Source organism: Trichomycterus rosablanca, chromosome 12 (assembly GCF_030014385.1).
Source record: "Trichomycterus rosablanca isolate fTriRos1 chromosome 12, fTriRos1.hap1, whole genome shotgun sequence".
Classification (NCBI taxonomy): Eukaryota; Metazoa; Chordata; class Actinopteri; order Siluriformes; family Trichomycteridae; genus Trichomycterus; species Trichomycterus rosablanca.
The window spans coordinates 20,746,077-20,763,182 of record NC_085999.1 but is presented as its reverse complement, the minus strand read 5'-3'; the positions used below and the strand labels follow the sequence as shown (position 1 = coordinate 20,763,182).

At 37.0% G+C, this 17,106-nt stretch overlaps 1 protein-coding gene across 3 annotated transcripts in view; it reads right to left on the bottom strand.

Moving 5' to 3' along the window:
• The window catches only part of kdm6a (lysine (K)-specific demethylase 6A), a 49,055-nt gene that overhangs the window by 13,513 nt on the left and 18,436 nt on the right, over nucleotides 1-17,106 (bottom strand). The window contains exons 7-20 of one of the 3 annotated variants that reach the window (XM_063006547.1): nucleotides 16,886-16,940; nucleotides 16,542-16,576; nucleotides 14,726-14,819; nucleotides 13,200-13,326; nucleotides 11,456-11,554; nucleotides 10,676-10,895; nucleotides 10,245-10,379; nucleotides 9,262-9,402; nucleotides 9,071-9,145; nucleotides 8,858-8,962; nucleotides 8,347-8,751; nucleotides 6,942-7,654; nucleotides 1,212-1,341; nucleotides 800-905 (exon numbers count right to left, since the gene is read on the bottom strand). In XM_063006547.1, coding sequence (XP_062862617.1) covers nucleotides 800-905; nucleotides 1,212-1,341; nucleotides 6,942-7,654; nucleotides 8,347-8,751; nucleotides 8,858-8,962; nucleotides 9,071-9,145; nucleotides 9,262-9,402; nucleotides 10,245-10,379; nucleotides 10,676-10,895; nucleotides 11,456-11,554; nucleotides 13,200-13,326; nucleotides 14,726-14,819; nucleotides 16,542-16,576; nucleotides 16,886-16,940 — 2,440 coding nt within the window. The remainder of the gene's footprint in view (nucleotides 1-799; nucleotides 906-1,211; nucleotides 1,342-6,941; nucleotides 7,655-8,346; nucleotides 8,752-8,857; nucleotides 8,963-9,070; nucleotides 9,146-9,261; nucleotides 9,403-10,244; nucleotides 10,380-10,675; nucleotides 10,896-11,455; nucleotides 11,555-13,199; nucleotides 13,327-14,725; nucleotides 14,820-16,541; nucleotides 16,577-16,885; nucleotides 16,941-17,106) is intronic. The other 2 variants (XM_063006548.1, XM_063006549.1) reach the window with 2 other exon arrangements.

Here is a 17,106-nt window from a genome sequence, read left to right as displayed (position 1 = left end):
TCTCAAACTGTACTTTTATATTCTCGATGCTGTAAAAAATGTCTCTGATAGTAGAAACCGTAGCGCATTCTAATAAAATGTGTTTAACTGTTAGGGGGTTAGCACAGAATTGACAAACTGGTGCCTGCTTGCCAACCAAAATCAAGGAGAAAAAATAAATAAATCTGAGTGGATTTGGCTTGGATTGTTCTATAGTGAGTTGGAGGTTAAATATTTTTTGCAATGCAGCATTGGTGTTTTGTAGAGAACAATAAGGTCAGAAATACTGTAAAACTTCTGTGTGCGCTGATGTGTTCTGATATAAACTCTATTAAGCCACTGTTCCACTTGTTTACAACTCCTCCCCTGCATTTCCCCTCACCCCATATCTTGCGTTCTCATTGGCTGTTGTACACTGCACTCATTGCCAGTTGGGCAACTCAGATCCAGATATCTGGCAAGCTAGATATCTCTCGTCGGTCGGCAAGTGCTTGGCGAGCCGCACGGATCGAGTTGTTGAGCAGTTCACACATAGCGATTGAGAGTCGAATTTCGATCGCTGAGCAAACGCCGAGTTGCTCCCGAGCCGGCAAATCTAGTGCCAGTCGGCAAGCGAAAATCAGGGCAAAAATTGTGTCGTGTGAACTAGGCATTACTGGCAGTTTAAGAAATTAAGCCCTCTTTTACCCAGCTCACTTGTTTCAGCAGTTGATACTGAATGCTCCAGTCAGTGGCAATAATTAGCTGCAGGTATACAAATGGCAATCATATCTGACATGAGCTTAACACAGCATTCACACTCACCACATTTAGTACTCACCTAGTTTAAGTGCCCCAGCAAGTCCTCGAATAACTGTAACAGGATTGGCTGGGTTAGTGCAAAACTGGTGAAGAGGGGGGAAGAAAGCATCCCTTTTGCTCTCCAACTGTAAGAAATATAACAATAGTAAAGCTTAAAATCAGCGGCCTTTATTAATCAGATATAGATTTCTGCTTTGACACCCATTATCACATGCTTACAAGTTTTGTATGATCATTCAATTATCAATAACTATGAGCCAATAATGGCTTTAACCACTAGATCAGTTTTAAATAAGATTTGACAACTTTTACAACTAACTGCCATACTTTGTATTTAGTGGCTGAATTTGGTTCTAGCGCCCCTAAAATAACATTAAACATCAACACACAAAACATAACAATGAATATAGTGAAGAACATGATTTACTTACATAAATACTGGGGGTAGGGGGGTTGAGTTTGTCCTTTGGTAATGAAGGGTAAGGTGAAGGTGGAACCCTTGGAGGTGGACACCTGTCCAACAAAACACTGTTAGTGGACACACCATTCTTCCCAAGGTGTCTGCAAAGGAAAAAAAATGGTGCATCTTTTAACACCTATATTAAAGTGTATTTTACATTTCACAGATAAGTGCTTAATTTAAAATCTTTCCAAAATCATCAAGCAGTAATACAGTGTGTTCAGAATTATTATGCATCCCTATATTTTGCCTACATGTCAATATATCATTTTATTAATTAGCAGTTACTACAAATGAATCCCTAATTGGTCCTAAATTAGTCACATAAATTTGCTTGCTGTTTAGCAAACCAAGTCATTTTTGTTTGCACACAGTTGTTGACGACATGCACAATTATTACGCAAAACAAAATATTTCTACATCAGAAGAAAAGAAGAAAACAGTAAAAGCTGTATCTGGAAACGCAAACACTAAAAATTACATTAAAAAGTATTTAAACATGATCATTGCACAATAAATACAAGGTATGGACAAAAAGTTAGTGAAAAGTTGCATATTTAGAATAAAACAAGTTCATGCAGGGACATCAAGGGACATGTCTAGAAGTGACACCTTCTTGTGGTGGCCTACATGTGCACAGACAACAAACAGACAAAGTCTGTTGAAAAGAGCAGAAATAGAGCAAAGACAGAACATTAAATTTCATTTCAAATTGGGAAAAATTGTGATGCACAAAATGCTGATGAAAGCACCTGCTGACATTTTGTTTCATCAAGGGGTCAAGATTTGCAGACGCCTCAAGAGATTTTATACCCATGTGATGGCAACTCTGAAGGCAATGCCCAACAAAAAACTTTTACAACAGTTTTCAAATGCTGTACATTGTCAAAAGTGTGTTGTTTCTGATGGACATTACTTTAAAGTTGATTAAAGGCATCTTCTATGAATATTCTTTTTTGTTTTTATTGTAACTGTCACAGAACTTTTTGTCCGCACCTCATAAGTTTCTGCAGAATAGTGAATGTGGTCAGAAGAAATGTGCGGAACACAATTTAAAGCTTAAACTTAAAGCTTGGTAAAATCAAAAGACAAGCAGTGCAAAAAGCAATTGTTATTGAAAACAATGACCCAGTTAACAAAACAACATAGAGAAATGAAAATAAAATGGGCTAAAACACATGAAGACTAATCTATCAAATGTAATGTTACAAAGCACTCGTAAGTAAATACAAGATGGACCAGATGGATGGGATAATGGCTGAGTCATAAACGAGCATTTTTCTTAAATGCGGCTCGGATCAACTTTTTCGTTCTTTTGCGTGTGCGAGATCGAGTTAAACTAAACTCAGAGGGATATTGCACTTTCTTGCTGTGGTGGAAGGGTCATAGTGCAAGAGTAAATGATGTTATACTGTTCCTGTTCAATTGTCACATTGTGTTTATTATGCATTGCCCTGCATTATAACTGTGTACTTCTTTTTCATCTAACCTTGAGTTTTATAAATAAAAATAAGAGAATACACTAAACAGTGAATGAACTTCCTCAGTGTTTCACAGAATGAAAACTTGCACTTGCATTACAATTTAACACACTGGAAATACAGCATATACAGTGGGGCCAAAAAGTATCAGCCACTGATTGTGCAAGTTCTCCTACTTAGAAAGAGGAGAGAGGTCTGTAATTTTCATCATAGGTACACTTCAACTATGAGAGACAAAATGAGAAAAAAAAAAATCCAGGAAATCACATTGTAGGATTTTTAAAGAATTTATTTGTAAATTATGGTGGAAAATAAGTATTTGGTCAATAACAAAAGTTCAACTCAATACTTTGTAACATAACCTTTGTTGGCAATGACAGAGGTCAAACGTTTCCTGTAAGTCTTCCCCAGGTTTGCACACACTGTAGCTGGTATTTTGGCCCATTCCTCCATGCAGATCTCATCTAGAGCAGTGATGTTTTGGGGCTGTCGCTGGGCAACACAGACTTTCAACTCCCTCCACAAATTTTCTATGGGGTTGAGGTCTGGAGACTGGCTAGGCCACTCCAGGACCTTGAAATGCTTTTTACGGAGCCACTCCTTCGTTGCCCGAGCGGTGTGTTTGGGATCATTGTCATGCTGGAAGACCCAGCCACGTTCCATCTTCAATGCTCTCACTGATGGAAGGATGTTTTGGCTTAAAATCTCACGATACATGGCCCCGTTCATTCTTCCCTTAACACGGATCAGTCGTCCTGTCCCCTTTGTAGAAAAACAGCCCCAAAGCATGATGTTTCCACCCCCATGCTTCACAGTAGGTATGGTGTTCTTGGGATGCAACTCAGCATTCTTCTTCCTCCAAACACGACAAGTTGAGTTTTTACCAAAAAGTTCCATTTTGGTTTCATCTGACCACATGATATTCTCCCAATCCTCTTCTGGATCATCCATATGCTGCTCTCTGGAAAACTTCAGACGGGCCTGGACATGTACTGGCTTAAGCAGGGGGACACGCCTGGCACTGCAGGATGAGTCCCTCTCGGCGTAGTGTGTTACTGATGGTAGCCTTTGTTACTTTGGTCCCAGCTCTCTGCAGGTCATTCATCAGGTCCCTCCGTGTAGTTCTGGGATTTTTGCTCACCGTTCTCATGATCATTTTGACCCCACGGAACGAGATCTTGCGTGGGGCCCCAGATCGAGGGAAATTATCAATGGTCTTCTATGTCTTCCATTTTCTTACAATTGCTCCCACAGTTGATTTATTCACACCAACCTGCTTGCCTATTGTAGATTCACTCTTCCCAGCCTGGTGCAGGTCTACAATTTTCTTCCTGGTGTCCTTCGACAGCTCTTTGGTCTTGGCCATGGTTGAGTTTGGAGTCTGACTGTTTGAGGCTGTGGACAGGTGTCTTTTATACAGATAACGAGATCAAACAGGTGCCATCAATACAGGTAACGAGTGGAGGACAGAAGAGCTTCTTAAAGAATAAGTTACAGGTCTGTGAGAGCCAGAAATCTTGCTTGTTTGTGGGTGACCAAATACTTATTTTCCACCATAATTTACAAATAAATTCTTTAAAAATCCGACAATGTGATTTCCTGGATTTTTTTCTCTCATTTTGTCTCTCATAGTTGAAGTGTACCTATGATGAAAATTACAGACCTCTCTCATCTTTCTAAGTAGGAGAACTTGCACAATCAGTGGCTGACTAAATACTTTTTGGCCCCACTGTATATATTTTGCAAAATATGAACAGTGTGACAAACAGCAAAAATGATTAAAAGATCCAAGTAACTTGATCACCAAAATTTTAAACATTTAAAACAAGGGTACAACGAGTTCATTAATGCAAGCGTATATTCGCTACGGAACCAGACATGACTTAAACAAAATAGTATAGTCATTATTCAGTATTTGGGTGGAAATTTTAATATTTTTGTTGTTGCTCTGAAACTCTTTAACCAGTGAAAGTAATTTGTTAAACTTTGTAACAAATGAAACAAACTGCATTTAAATGATTGCCTACAGTGGCACAACTAGAATCGGGAACACGAGGATTTAGGATCAGTATCAGTAAATACTTAAAGATCATGAATCTCACACATCCCTAGCTCTTAAAAATACATACGTGGCAATTTTGCAGCTGTGTAGTTGGAAAGTGCAAACATAAAAGCAAAGTTGGTTTATAAAAAAAAAAAAGAATTATTGCTAAGATACATACATTTTACATACATTAAGGGACATGTACTTTGCATTCTGGCCTACTAATTTTATAACTGTCAACAATAATAATTTTGATTGTTTTTATCTTTTAAACAATTAAGTCCATGTTTTTTAAACTGTGAATCTCGAACAGCTAAGCCATGGTTTTTATAATGTGTAACTAAGTTAGCTCCATTAGTCTTTCCAACATCCAAGTGGCATCAATAAAAAAGAGACATCAATAACAATTTAACTAATAACTTATTTTAAGTTCACAGGGTTTTGAATAGTTTCAACTGCTTTAACAAAGGTGAAAAAACATTGTATGAATATTGTGCATCACTTTGTAATGTCAGTTTGTAATAAAAGCAATGAAGCAAAGTCACCTAAACTTGAAATTATACTATTTAAGCAACTGACAGGGCTTCTCACAAACCTGACGATGCTCAACTGCCTGTATTTGTTCTCTAAGTGAAACCACCAAAGAATTGGTCCTTTCCCAACAAACTTGGTTTCGGTAATAGCGCTGAAAGGTCACTGTTCTGAGAGTTGGTTTTTGACAGTGGCCACTTGGCGATGATAACCATCTATCGGGTTATAAACAGATTGCTATTAGAGATGCATTGATACCCTTTTTCATAAACACCTAATCCTTAGGTATACAAAACACGACTTAAACATGACTTGTTGATATTTTTCAGTAAATCCTGATAACTCCACTTTAAGATTTTTTGTAAAGCTGCTGTTTTACACAAAGAAAACATAAGCTTGACTGAGTGACTTAATGGTTAAAAATATATATTTTTTTGACCACATAACTCAGGCTTTGTGATCAAAACTTAACATTCAATCTTAATGCAGACTGAAAAAAACAAATTGCATCGACTGGCAATTTCACTCTAACAGTCAGCTAGCCTGTTATTAATGGTGAATAAACATAAGCTCTCAAATGCAATACAAAGCATCTTCTGTTCTAAACACCAAAAGAAAAAAAGAACGCTCAGGTCTGCTAGCAACGTTAGCATGTATGCTAGCCAGCTGTGTGCTTATACATTCTTACTATTTAGCAGATTTAAAGAAGGAAAGGTGTCAGGCCAAACTAATTGACAATGTGCTTTGTGTAAACAATGCTGCATTTCTGCCATTGGATTTACAGATTTTTTTTATTGTAAATACTAGTGGGGTTTAAATTGCTGAACGATAACTTGGTATATTGTTCTGTAATAATAATAATAATAATAATAACTGTTTAATTGAGGCCTTTTCTTTAGAGTATGAGGATTGTGTAGCATGATTCTTTTACAACAGGGAAGTGTGAATCAGAATTACTGTGATGGTATCTTAAACATTAAGACAAAAAAAAACCACATGAGAAGATGATCAGAAGCTGATGCTATTTCATAACCAACTTTGCTTAATTTTTAGTTGTTCCTTTCACCACTCAACCACATTTAAGGTGTGTTTATACTTTATATACTTTATATATACTTTATACGGACCAAACAAGAAAATAATAGCATTACAGTTTAGTCCTCGTTTGCTTAGCAATCACAAATTTACAATCAAACCAAAATAAAAAGTATATATGATGTATGATGCATAAATGACATAAATAATGGCATATATTTGTTAAGGTGCCTTAGGGTCTTATTGTGTTCATATTTGAAATTAATCGCACCAGAAATTATTTGGAAACGGACCAAGAACTACCGACTCAGAAGATCTTGCGCCATCTTGAGTCAAAAGGAAGCGCTCACACTTACTGTAACAAACCGCTCGAACAGCATAATCTTACAAGGGTTTGTTTAAACCGAACCGGTATGAACACACCCTTAATCTGCTATTTGCAAATTATTTAAAACATTAAAATATGAGGACTTTAAACAAGCAACATGCAACAGTCCAGATCAAATACTAATCAACAATGCTGCTACCGATCTATTTACAGAATCAAAATGAGTAAATTCTTGATTAAAAAAAAAAACACAAAAAAACAAACACTTTCAGTGATGCCTACCTGCAGGCTTTAAGCACCTCCCTTGAGCTTGGGTAGATGGAGACAGAGGACCATGGAAAAACTGAAGGAGAAGCTTGTTTACGACAGACCAAATGAAAGTCCACCATTGGGATTTTTGAGACTTCCAGTCCTATGTTGTTAAGTCTGGGGCTGTTAAGGCTGTCAGTGCTGTTGTGCTCTGAAGATTTAAGCAAAGATGTGGCTGTTGACATGGCTGAGCAGGGTGATGAATCTACAGAGTTCTCCTGTGTCCTAGATCCCCCATGCAGATGAACATTGTTGGTTGTTTTGCCAGGAGTGGCCACCTCACTGTCTACATTAACATTTGTACTATTAGCTTTTTCCTTAAGCAAGGCAGATAGCGGAAGATTGTCTTGATTCGGTTGAGCTGGGGAGCGGGGTTCGGGCACAGCAGTAGCTGCAGGGATGTGATTAAGCCATCCCGCAGTGGCAGTGCTGTTAGGCATCCCTGATATATGCCCATTGGAGGAGGGCATGCTCTCTTTGGTCAGGGTCAAGCCCTGCTGTCCACCTGAGGTAGAGGAATCAGGGACGGGGGAAGAGGGAAGGGAATCGAGATGAGTCTCTTGTGTGGAATGTCCATGCTCATTTAGAACACCAGTGCAGGATGCCTTGGTAGACAGGGACGCATCCGCATAAGAAAGTGGCTGCTCACCATTGGGACCTACCAAATGTGGATTCTTTTTAAGCCCCTGGCAAAAAACAGGAAAAAAATAGTGTTATGTTAAGAATAGAGTCACAGTAGCTTTTTACTGTAATTGATTAATCCAATTTTTGCTTATTTTTAACAAACAAACTTGCAGAGAAATCTCTAAACATTTACTTTCTACTTGTCTTAAAGTAATAATGAAATAAACATCATTTAAAAAAAATAATGGGGGAGTGGTGGGGGAAATTTGCATGGTGACAACCTTCCTTCACACCCCTTATATATAATATTAATAGTTAAAACATTTTGTACTGTACAGAATCGTGCATTTCTATGTATTTCTGATGCACATTTCTATTCTCAGCCTCACTGTGTGCTTTTATAAACATGCATTTTATTGTGGTGCCTTTAACTGCTAAATCAGCTTGTTTGTTTACACACCCAATTTTAAACGTACATTTTTTCTGCATCTGACTTGATGTAGACTTAATGGACATGAACAAATGTGTACACCCTAACCCCAACAGATCATTTAATTATAATACTAATAATACTTTATTTGCAAGTTTAGCAAGCAGTTACTGAACATCAGAAGGTAAGTTGATTCACTGAACCTTTTATTATCTAATCCTTAGTAAAGACTCAAAAAGTCCATTTCGTATTGACAAAATACTCCAGAGACCAAGAGGTACAATGGCAATGTCTGACTGCACAAGTGCCAAAAAAACTGCTTACCTTTACCTGAGTGGAGCTGACTTGTTGACTTTTCCACAGCGTATCATTCACTGTGCTGCTGCTGGTGAGGATTGTGCAGTTATGAGGTAGTGCATTTTGCTGCAGGTAAGGCACATTTCCATTGCTCCCCTGCCCTGGTAAGTGATTATTGCCCACAGAGTGTTTTTCTGTGATAGCCAGGGCTTCAGCATTGCTGCAGGAAGAGGGGCTCACAGGAACAGGTCCATTACACATTGGCTGTAGCGTGCAGGGGCTATGATTTGAGGGCTGAGTGACTTTGGGTGTGTGCGCTTGTGCACGATCTGGTAAAGAGAGCCGGTCTGAATTAGGCAGCGAGAGGCCAGTTGCTGAATGAAGACCATTGGATAAAGTGGGGCGCACTTCACCAACAGCATTCTGCCTCACCTGGGGAAAAAGAAAGAATAAGACATTTTTATTAAAACAAATATTACAAATAAATCCTGTAAGATTACACTACATAATTTAAAGCAGGCCTAAAGCATCAGCATACCAGCTGATGATGTTTCATAAGAACGAGTTGATTTTCCAATTGGTCCAACAGCTGCAGCTGCATTGGCTTCAAGTTTGCTTTGCTGGACCGTAACTGATCCAGAAGCTGTGAAAAGATAATAAAGTATAATTAATATACACTGGTTGATTTAAAAGTTAATCTAAATCTAAAAAGACTTGAGAAAAACAGTCCTCTTAAAGCAAATAAACAAACCTGAAGCTTCTGTGGACTTAAGTACCAGTTTGGGACCTGCTGTTGAACTGGATTGTGTGTCCATGTTTCAGAGTTCTGTGCATGTTTATTGGGGAGAAAAAAAATACATTATAATAAATATAAAGGGTTATATATAAAAATCTGACAGTGCTACCAGGTACTTAGATATAATCATTAATGCTCCTTTTTACCTTGGACAAGCTTGTCATCCTCTTCCTCTTGCAAGGACTAGACTGGCTGTCTTCTGTACTAGAAGAGAGCATTTGTGGAGGGAGCAGCTGTCCTGGTAGCTTTGATTGACTTTCACTACACTGATTAGATTTACATGCTTGCTGTGGATAGAAAAGAACAAAGTACAGAGAAGTTTACTTAGCCAGTCTTACCTGGTAACACTACCTAGTAAGTTGTGCATAAATCTAGCACATAGACTAATCAGATGTGTTTGTCTAAAGCAATGAATAATACAAACAATTTTCCCAAAATATTATTCCCATTTATTAAACATTTTAATTTCAATCCTTGCACTCTGGATGAACCAGCAGATACATAGTTTGCCTATCTCAGATTTACCAGCCATAAGCTTAAATATTTCTGACGAAAGGACAGATCACTATCTAACATGAGGAGTAAACATATTCCTGAAACATTGGCTTACACCACCAAATTAGAAAATGTTGGGACTATAAGAAACACTGCATTAAAAAATATCTTTTTTTAATTTCCATACTTTTTTTGAACCCAAGATATTTTGTGTTTTGTCTGGTTAACTTAATTTCTTTTGTTAATATACACCCATTCCCGCAAATATGCAAATTTGTTTGTTTGTTTTTATTTATTTTGACCTCATTAAAGCCCACGGTATCAGTGCAACCTTAGTAACAGCTGTGTGAACTAATTGAGAACAACACTTTGGGTTCAAAGTGCTTTAGTTTAAATGGTAAGTTTAAAATTCAATATTCTTTGAGGTGAGGGGGCAGGGGAAGAGAGTCAAACAATAATTAGGTAAGCAGCGTTTAGTTTATCAGTACAGGGCAATTATAATTATGATTCAAGTATAGGTCTAAACTCTTGTAGAAGTGAATACTAAACCAAAACAAAAATTGACCACTAGAATTGTCTGTAAGGGTACAGGAATAGGGGTATCTACATGTTTCTCAAGATGAAATGGTCTCACCTGCTGCATTGTATTCAAGGCTCCCTGTCTGGAGGTGAGCTCTGCTGGGATTGGTAGGCTCCATGCCTCCTCAATACTAGGGAGCATTTTACTTTTACCCGGTAGACTACCTTGTTGTAGATTGTATAACTGAGCCTGGAAAACATGTGCAATAAACAGAGATGGATTTACTAAATATTGTGCAGAGCTATATCTGTTAGTTCTGTAACAAAAAATACAGCAAGACACAACTACAACCAACACATTTTGAGCAATGTAATAAAAGTATGCAGCAAATTAAGAACACCAAAGAACACTTCTTAACATGAAAATATATAGCATTAATTCAATTATTAAACTAACAACATCTGCAGCTAAACACACAGACCCAAGCAACAAACTCTTTGGAAAAACTGAGGTAAAAAAAAAAAACAAAAAAAACAAAGCACTACCTGCAGACACTTAATCCGAGCCGTGAGGGCGTTAACATTGGTACAGGACTTTGTGCAGGTGGCATTAATGTAGCATTTGATGGCATCCTGAGGCTGGTTGCAGGACTCGTAGAGCGTACCCAGGTCCATCCAAGCAGCTGCATGGCTGTGGTTCAGCTGTACTGCACATATATAAGCTTGAAGTGCATCCATCGGCTGGTTCTGCTGCTGATACAACACACTGGGAACATGACAAGCAGAAGAGAAATTAAGGCAGCCAAACTGGGGCACGGTTTGTTTACTTATTTACTGATTTTCCCTAACATACTTAACCTTACAAACCGTGACCTGATACAAGGCTCAAACACAAGGTCCCAGCACCCATGTACTGGACACCCACTGCCAATTTCTTAATAACATTTTCAGAATACTTATTTTTTGGTTTATATTTATGACATTTCAATACTCTCACACACTTCATGGCTCAACTGTAAATGCAGACTGATGCAGTTTAGTTTAAGTAAGCAAGAACAATCTGGCTCATAACCAATTGAAAAAACTAAAAGGTCAAAGAAATTTAAACAACAATAATACTGCCATTCAAATGTTTTATCCAACTGTAAGACATTTGATCAAAAGCATCTAAATATTTAGACAGTATTAAAGCCAAGCAATTTGGGTTATGGGCCTCTCTCAAAGGCCCAACAGCAGCAGTTTGCCCTTGACTATTTGCCAGACAAAAATGGGTACATCCATCAAGATCCTGACAATCCATATGACTCAAAAAGTGAAAGTCCTCACCCTATTGAGCACCATGTATCAGCACTGGCTTCCGACTTGTCAATGGACTGTCGATATGAGATGAATGCATCCTGGATATTTCCAATACTGGAGTAGCACCTGAACATAACAAAGAAAATCAGTATGATGATAAAACTAATCCTAAAAGGTGAAATATATGTTTGTAAACGTATTTAATCTGACAGCTACACAAACAGTAATAGACAAAAACTAATATAATCAAAAAATTGTAAATAAAATTCTACACTTTGTGGTCAGAAGTATGCGGACACCTCTTTTAAGAAACAAGTTCAACAATTTACTCAATGCTAACAAGTGCCGAAAACAAAGATTGTAGTTAAGTACTAAGCCTTGTAGTAGTGAAGTAGAACTCGTTTTGCTGGCAGTGACTTACAAAACCTTTGCAGCACACCACCACTGGACTCAGCAGTGGAAACACATTTTCTAAAGTCTGATGGCCATTAGAAAAAGGACAAATGTTCTGCAAAAGGTTTTCAGAAAAACTGTGAGCACAAAACCTTGTGAGAGCAGTTTGGGGAATGTCCTTTTCTGTTTGAGCATGCCGATGTTTAGAACCTGACCTAACTAATGCTGTTGTGGCTGTTTGAAAGCTAATTTCAGTCATATTTACGAATTGAGGTAAAAGGCAGGAAAATGAAGTCATGTATAATAGCCAGGATAAGAACACCACAATATTGCCAATGCTTTTTAAATAAGTTCAACAAACAAATATAAATGTAACATCCACATCGTTTGGCAATGCTAGGGAACAAGTCAACATGCAATTAAAAACTTACCAACCCTAATTTGAGTAAAATAATTTTATTTAAAACCAATATTAATTACGAATCTATGGACAAGAGCTGTCACACTAGTTAGCTATTTTATTAAAACCCACACAAGCAGCAAAAATGCTAGCAGTAAAAACCGTTTATAACAAGCAGAGATGCTAATTTAATTACATTCTTTTAACTGATAATTGACTGAGATCTAGATCCAAATGCAAGACAAGGCTTTGTGTTTTTTTCTAGTCAGAGGTGGTTTGCACCTTGCAAATCTCCCATGGTTGATGATTTAAAATATTTAAATATGTGACAATTATGCATAAATAGAAGAAAGTGGAAAATATGTTTTCACAGCACTGTATTACAGTAGTATAATGGCATATGGACTACAATTTTTTTTAGAATTCACACAGTCTTTATTGTTATTTTAGTAGATGGCGAAAGACCTAAAACTTTTCCCGATAGAAAAATAATATTACACACATATCCGAATACAAAACACTCAAGATGATGCAGATGACAGTTTTAGCTTTTATGATTTGAATGTGCATAGTTCGGTCATTTATAATTTAACTGCATAAAAGTTTCCCTGCTTTAGTAAGTATTGCAGCATGTTCTTTCATGAGGGGGATTATTTGTAAGCAGGATACATTATTAAACAGAACAAGAGAGTTGCCAACTTGTGAAATAAACTGCCTCATGTGCACTGATAGTGTTTTACAGCTCATTTACTCTCACTTTGCACTGCTGGTGTGTGTGAGAAAGATCTGCTTTGCTTCTAGTTTAAGTCAAGCATCAGCAGGTAAAATTGAATGTAATTTGGAATAGTATTTAATAGGGTGGGGGGACACGTATAAATTATTTCCATAAATATAATCACTTATACAATGATTGCATCAAGATGAAATAGTTTAGACCAAAATATTATAAGCAATAATTAAATTATGGATTGCACGTACCTGCCCAGGAAGTACCAAGATTGTCCAGAGTTGGGATCTGCTTCCAAAGATTTTTGCAGACACTTAATAGCATAGCTGCTGTTGTTGGCTTTATCTCCTAGCTGATCTACTGTGTGATGCATCCAGCCTGTGCAGGCATTTAAAAAAAAAAACACATTTAGATCTGTAATCCCACTACAAAATGTAATCTTGTAGAATTCTCTTCTGCACAATTTTTGCACATAAATAGTTTGTCTGCTTGCGTCTTTGTCCATAAAAAGGGAACAGAAGAGGAGGGGCTCTTTTACTACTAGCTTCAAAAGATCTCATCAGAGACTGCTTTACCCACCCAACAGCCAGAGGTTGTTAAGCAGAGCAAGACGATGTGCTAGACAAAGCCTTTCCTATACTGTGATCTCAGTTGAGCTTTTAACATCTGTGCCAAGCGCCTGAGCCAGTCACCAAGGCAACTGCACGGGTGCCAACAATTACAGGTCAAACAAGGAAATGGTTTTATGATACCCCCACCCCACCCCAAATCCAGGTCCTTCTTTAAATTCTAGACTGGAAAGTGATTTAAAAGGAACTTAAGGTTCTTAAGGAACTTATGGGTGTAAAAGCCACACCAGGTGGGTTTGGCGATTTTGTGCAGTCTTATAGACTAAAGTAATTTCACAATTGTATGTTGTAGCTCTTTAAGAATCCAAGGGAGGCAAAAAGAGATGCAGAAATTACAATTATGAAACACATTTTTGTGTATATTCATCATGAAACAGACTAAGTACACCACATCTAACTAAGGGTTAAATTGGGACTATAAAACCTTGAATTAACTTAGTTAATTCATAGAACCAATTTGACTAAATGTATGTATTAGGAATAATGTAATGATCTACCATACGCAATTAATTTTTTTTTAGCAATTTCTGAATTATAGAACAATGTTACATAAGTCTTCAACAGCCACGTTACATTAGAATTGCCATCTATAGATCTAAATGGCTACATCATTAATATTTATTTAAATTAAGGGTTAATCTAACCAAGCTTTGTTTGTGTTTTTTCGTTATGAAGCTTAAAGCCTTGGCATACATGAAGTGAAATGTTTGATATTTTGACATTCTTATAGGCTTGTCTGTTAACTTTTAAAAAATAAAATGGTTCCAAGATTAAATTAAGTAAAATGTTGATCCATAGTATGCACAGTATTAAAAGCTGCAATACATCTCATCCGCCTCACACACTTCAGCTTTAAATAGAGGTGACCAATAAAGTAGGATGCATAATATGTTTTTTGTTGTACTACAAAGAGGACAATTGGTCAGGGGACTAATAAGGTAGCTAGTCAGTGAGTATAAAAATATGTAATATAATTTATTTACAATTATTTGATTGATTACAGTGCATTAACACAAAATAAAAAGTTGCAGCAGTTTTGACAATAACAAAAATTAAAAATGCCCAGCCCAAGATTCAAGCAAATTCTTTAAGCTTTAAGATGAGAAGGCAATCAAAATATTACAGGTCATTTAATTTTGAAAACTTACCCAATTGTTGTAAAGTAGTTGCCTTCACCTGCACTGGAAGATTCTCGGTCTGTAACAGACTTTCATAAGCTTCTTTTGCCGCACGGTACTTCTTCTGCACACAAAGACACAGGACAGGACATTTAGCAGAGGGGTTAGCACTTTTATAACCCTTGAGGGTGGACACAAAAGGGCTCCTTAGACTGACCACAATAAGAGGAGGAAAGGATTTAACTCGTCAGACCAGACAGAAAGCAATACCCTGCAAAACCAGACAAACAGAGACACTGGGGGATGGTCAGTCTAGGAAAGGTATATGACAGACTAGACTCAACAAGCCTTAAAAGCTATTTACTTGCATTCAAACGCATACACATACAGAAAAGACGAGAAGCCCACACAGGCTATTTGTTTTTCTTTGTGACCTTGAGGCTATGGCTGAGTACTTAAGGAGGCCTTACCAACACACACACACAGGAAGTCTGAGGACTTGGTAAGTGTATATGTTAACAGAAACATTTTAAACAGGACAGAGGGCCAAGTTTTAATAGTCACAGTTCAATACTAATTGTGTGTGTATATAGAGTTGCTGTTTTAGTAAGGGTATAATGACCATATTTAATAATTATTATTTCTGTGTCGCTATTAAAATACAAATTAGTTAATCCTTCTGGAAAGCGCCTGATTGGGAATGATTTTATTTTTTCAACATGATGATCTCACGCACGCTACTAATGCAGTGAATTATATTTGGAGAGAAAAACAGCTGATAAAACACTAACAGTCATGGACTGGCCTCCACAGAGTCCAGATTTATATATTATAGAGGTATAAAAGACTGCCTAAATGTAAAGAAGAACTATGGGAAGTCAAAAAAATCTACAAAAAGATTACTTCAAAAAAACTTCAGGATAGTCTCCCCAAAAGTTCAAGATGGGCTTAGTGCCAAGAGAGGTCACACTAAATAACTTTTGACTTGGGCAAAAATGCCCATATACTTTCACCCTTTCAGAACAGTGGCTGTCATTACATCTGAACAGATCACATAGAGCTCACACTAATTTAATACTATTTGTTTTGGGATGTCAAACTAACTCATGAAAACCTAATGGTTTCCCAATATTTTTGGCCATATAGTGTATGTCTGAGGGGATGCGTGATCCTTAGTCAGTACTGGAAGGGGTAAGAACTCCACATTTACGGCAGACGCTTCTATTCAAAGTGACTCACAATTGGGGATGATACAATGCAAACAACTGAGGGTCAAGGACCCTTTTCAAAGGCAGTGACTCAGGGAAGTAGTGACATTCTCTTTACAAGTCCAGTGACTTAACCACTGAGCTAACATTACCTGTAGGAGCTCAGTGGATAAATAGGTAAGTTCTATTCATTCTTTCTGTAGCAAGTTCACCATTTACATTTATAGTCATCATCTGTATTTGAAGACAGTCCCCAAACACATCCTTTAAATAGTGGATGCATTTACTTTGACCTTTGTGGCTTTTATAAGATGCCTTTATCCAAAGGAACTTACAATTATGACAGAACTCAATTAAGCAATGTAGGGTTAGGGGCCCTGCTCAGGGGTCCAACAGAGACAACTTGATAAAACTAAGAATGGCCGCTTATTAACTAGCTAAAATAAGTAACACTTTCACTACTGAGTAAAACATACTACAAATTTTACAACAATTGAAGCTAAATGTTAACATTGATGAGATTGATGAGATTGATGAGAAATTTAAATGTTTTAGTAATTAACTTTTAGATTCTCCTGTCAAATCATCAGCCAAATCAAGGACTGAAGAGACACTAAAAAGAACAGAAAAGCACTCACCTGAATTTCATATATATAAGCAATGTGGAACTGAACTGCATAAAAAAAAGAAAAAAACATATTAAAGAAATGTTTTAACAGAGGCAAAAGAAAATATGAAAAACACCACAGGTTAATAAAAAGCAGCTTCTAACACCACAACTTAAATAAAGAGACAGTAGTTTACTAAACATATGTTGACACAAAGATTATTGCACACTTCTATATTATTATTGCTGTCAGTGTATTTCACAGAATTGTGTGCGTTTCAGAAATAAAAATTTCTGCACAGTCTGCTAAACAGCCTCTCTTCAGCTCTACTCAAAAACAAATATGGACTGCTTTGTTGCTCTGGTAGTACTTACTTTCAGCTTTGGACAAATTGCAGGACGAAGAGTCAATTAAAGCCAGCTGAAAATGCTGGAAAAAAGAAAAAAAAAAAGATTTTGTAAATGGTTATCCACATATGAGTGCTTTGTAAACACACTAAGGATAAACAAAGCACAATTAAGACATGGGCTTGTTTATGACTACAGAGATTGGCATAAAAATGTTAACTAGTTGAAATTGATTTCTTTCATAACAA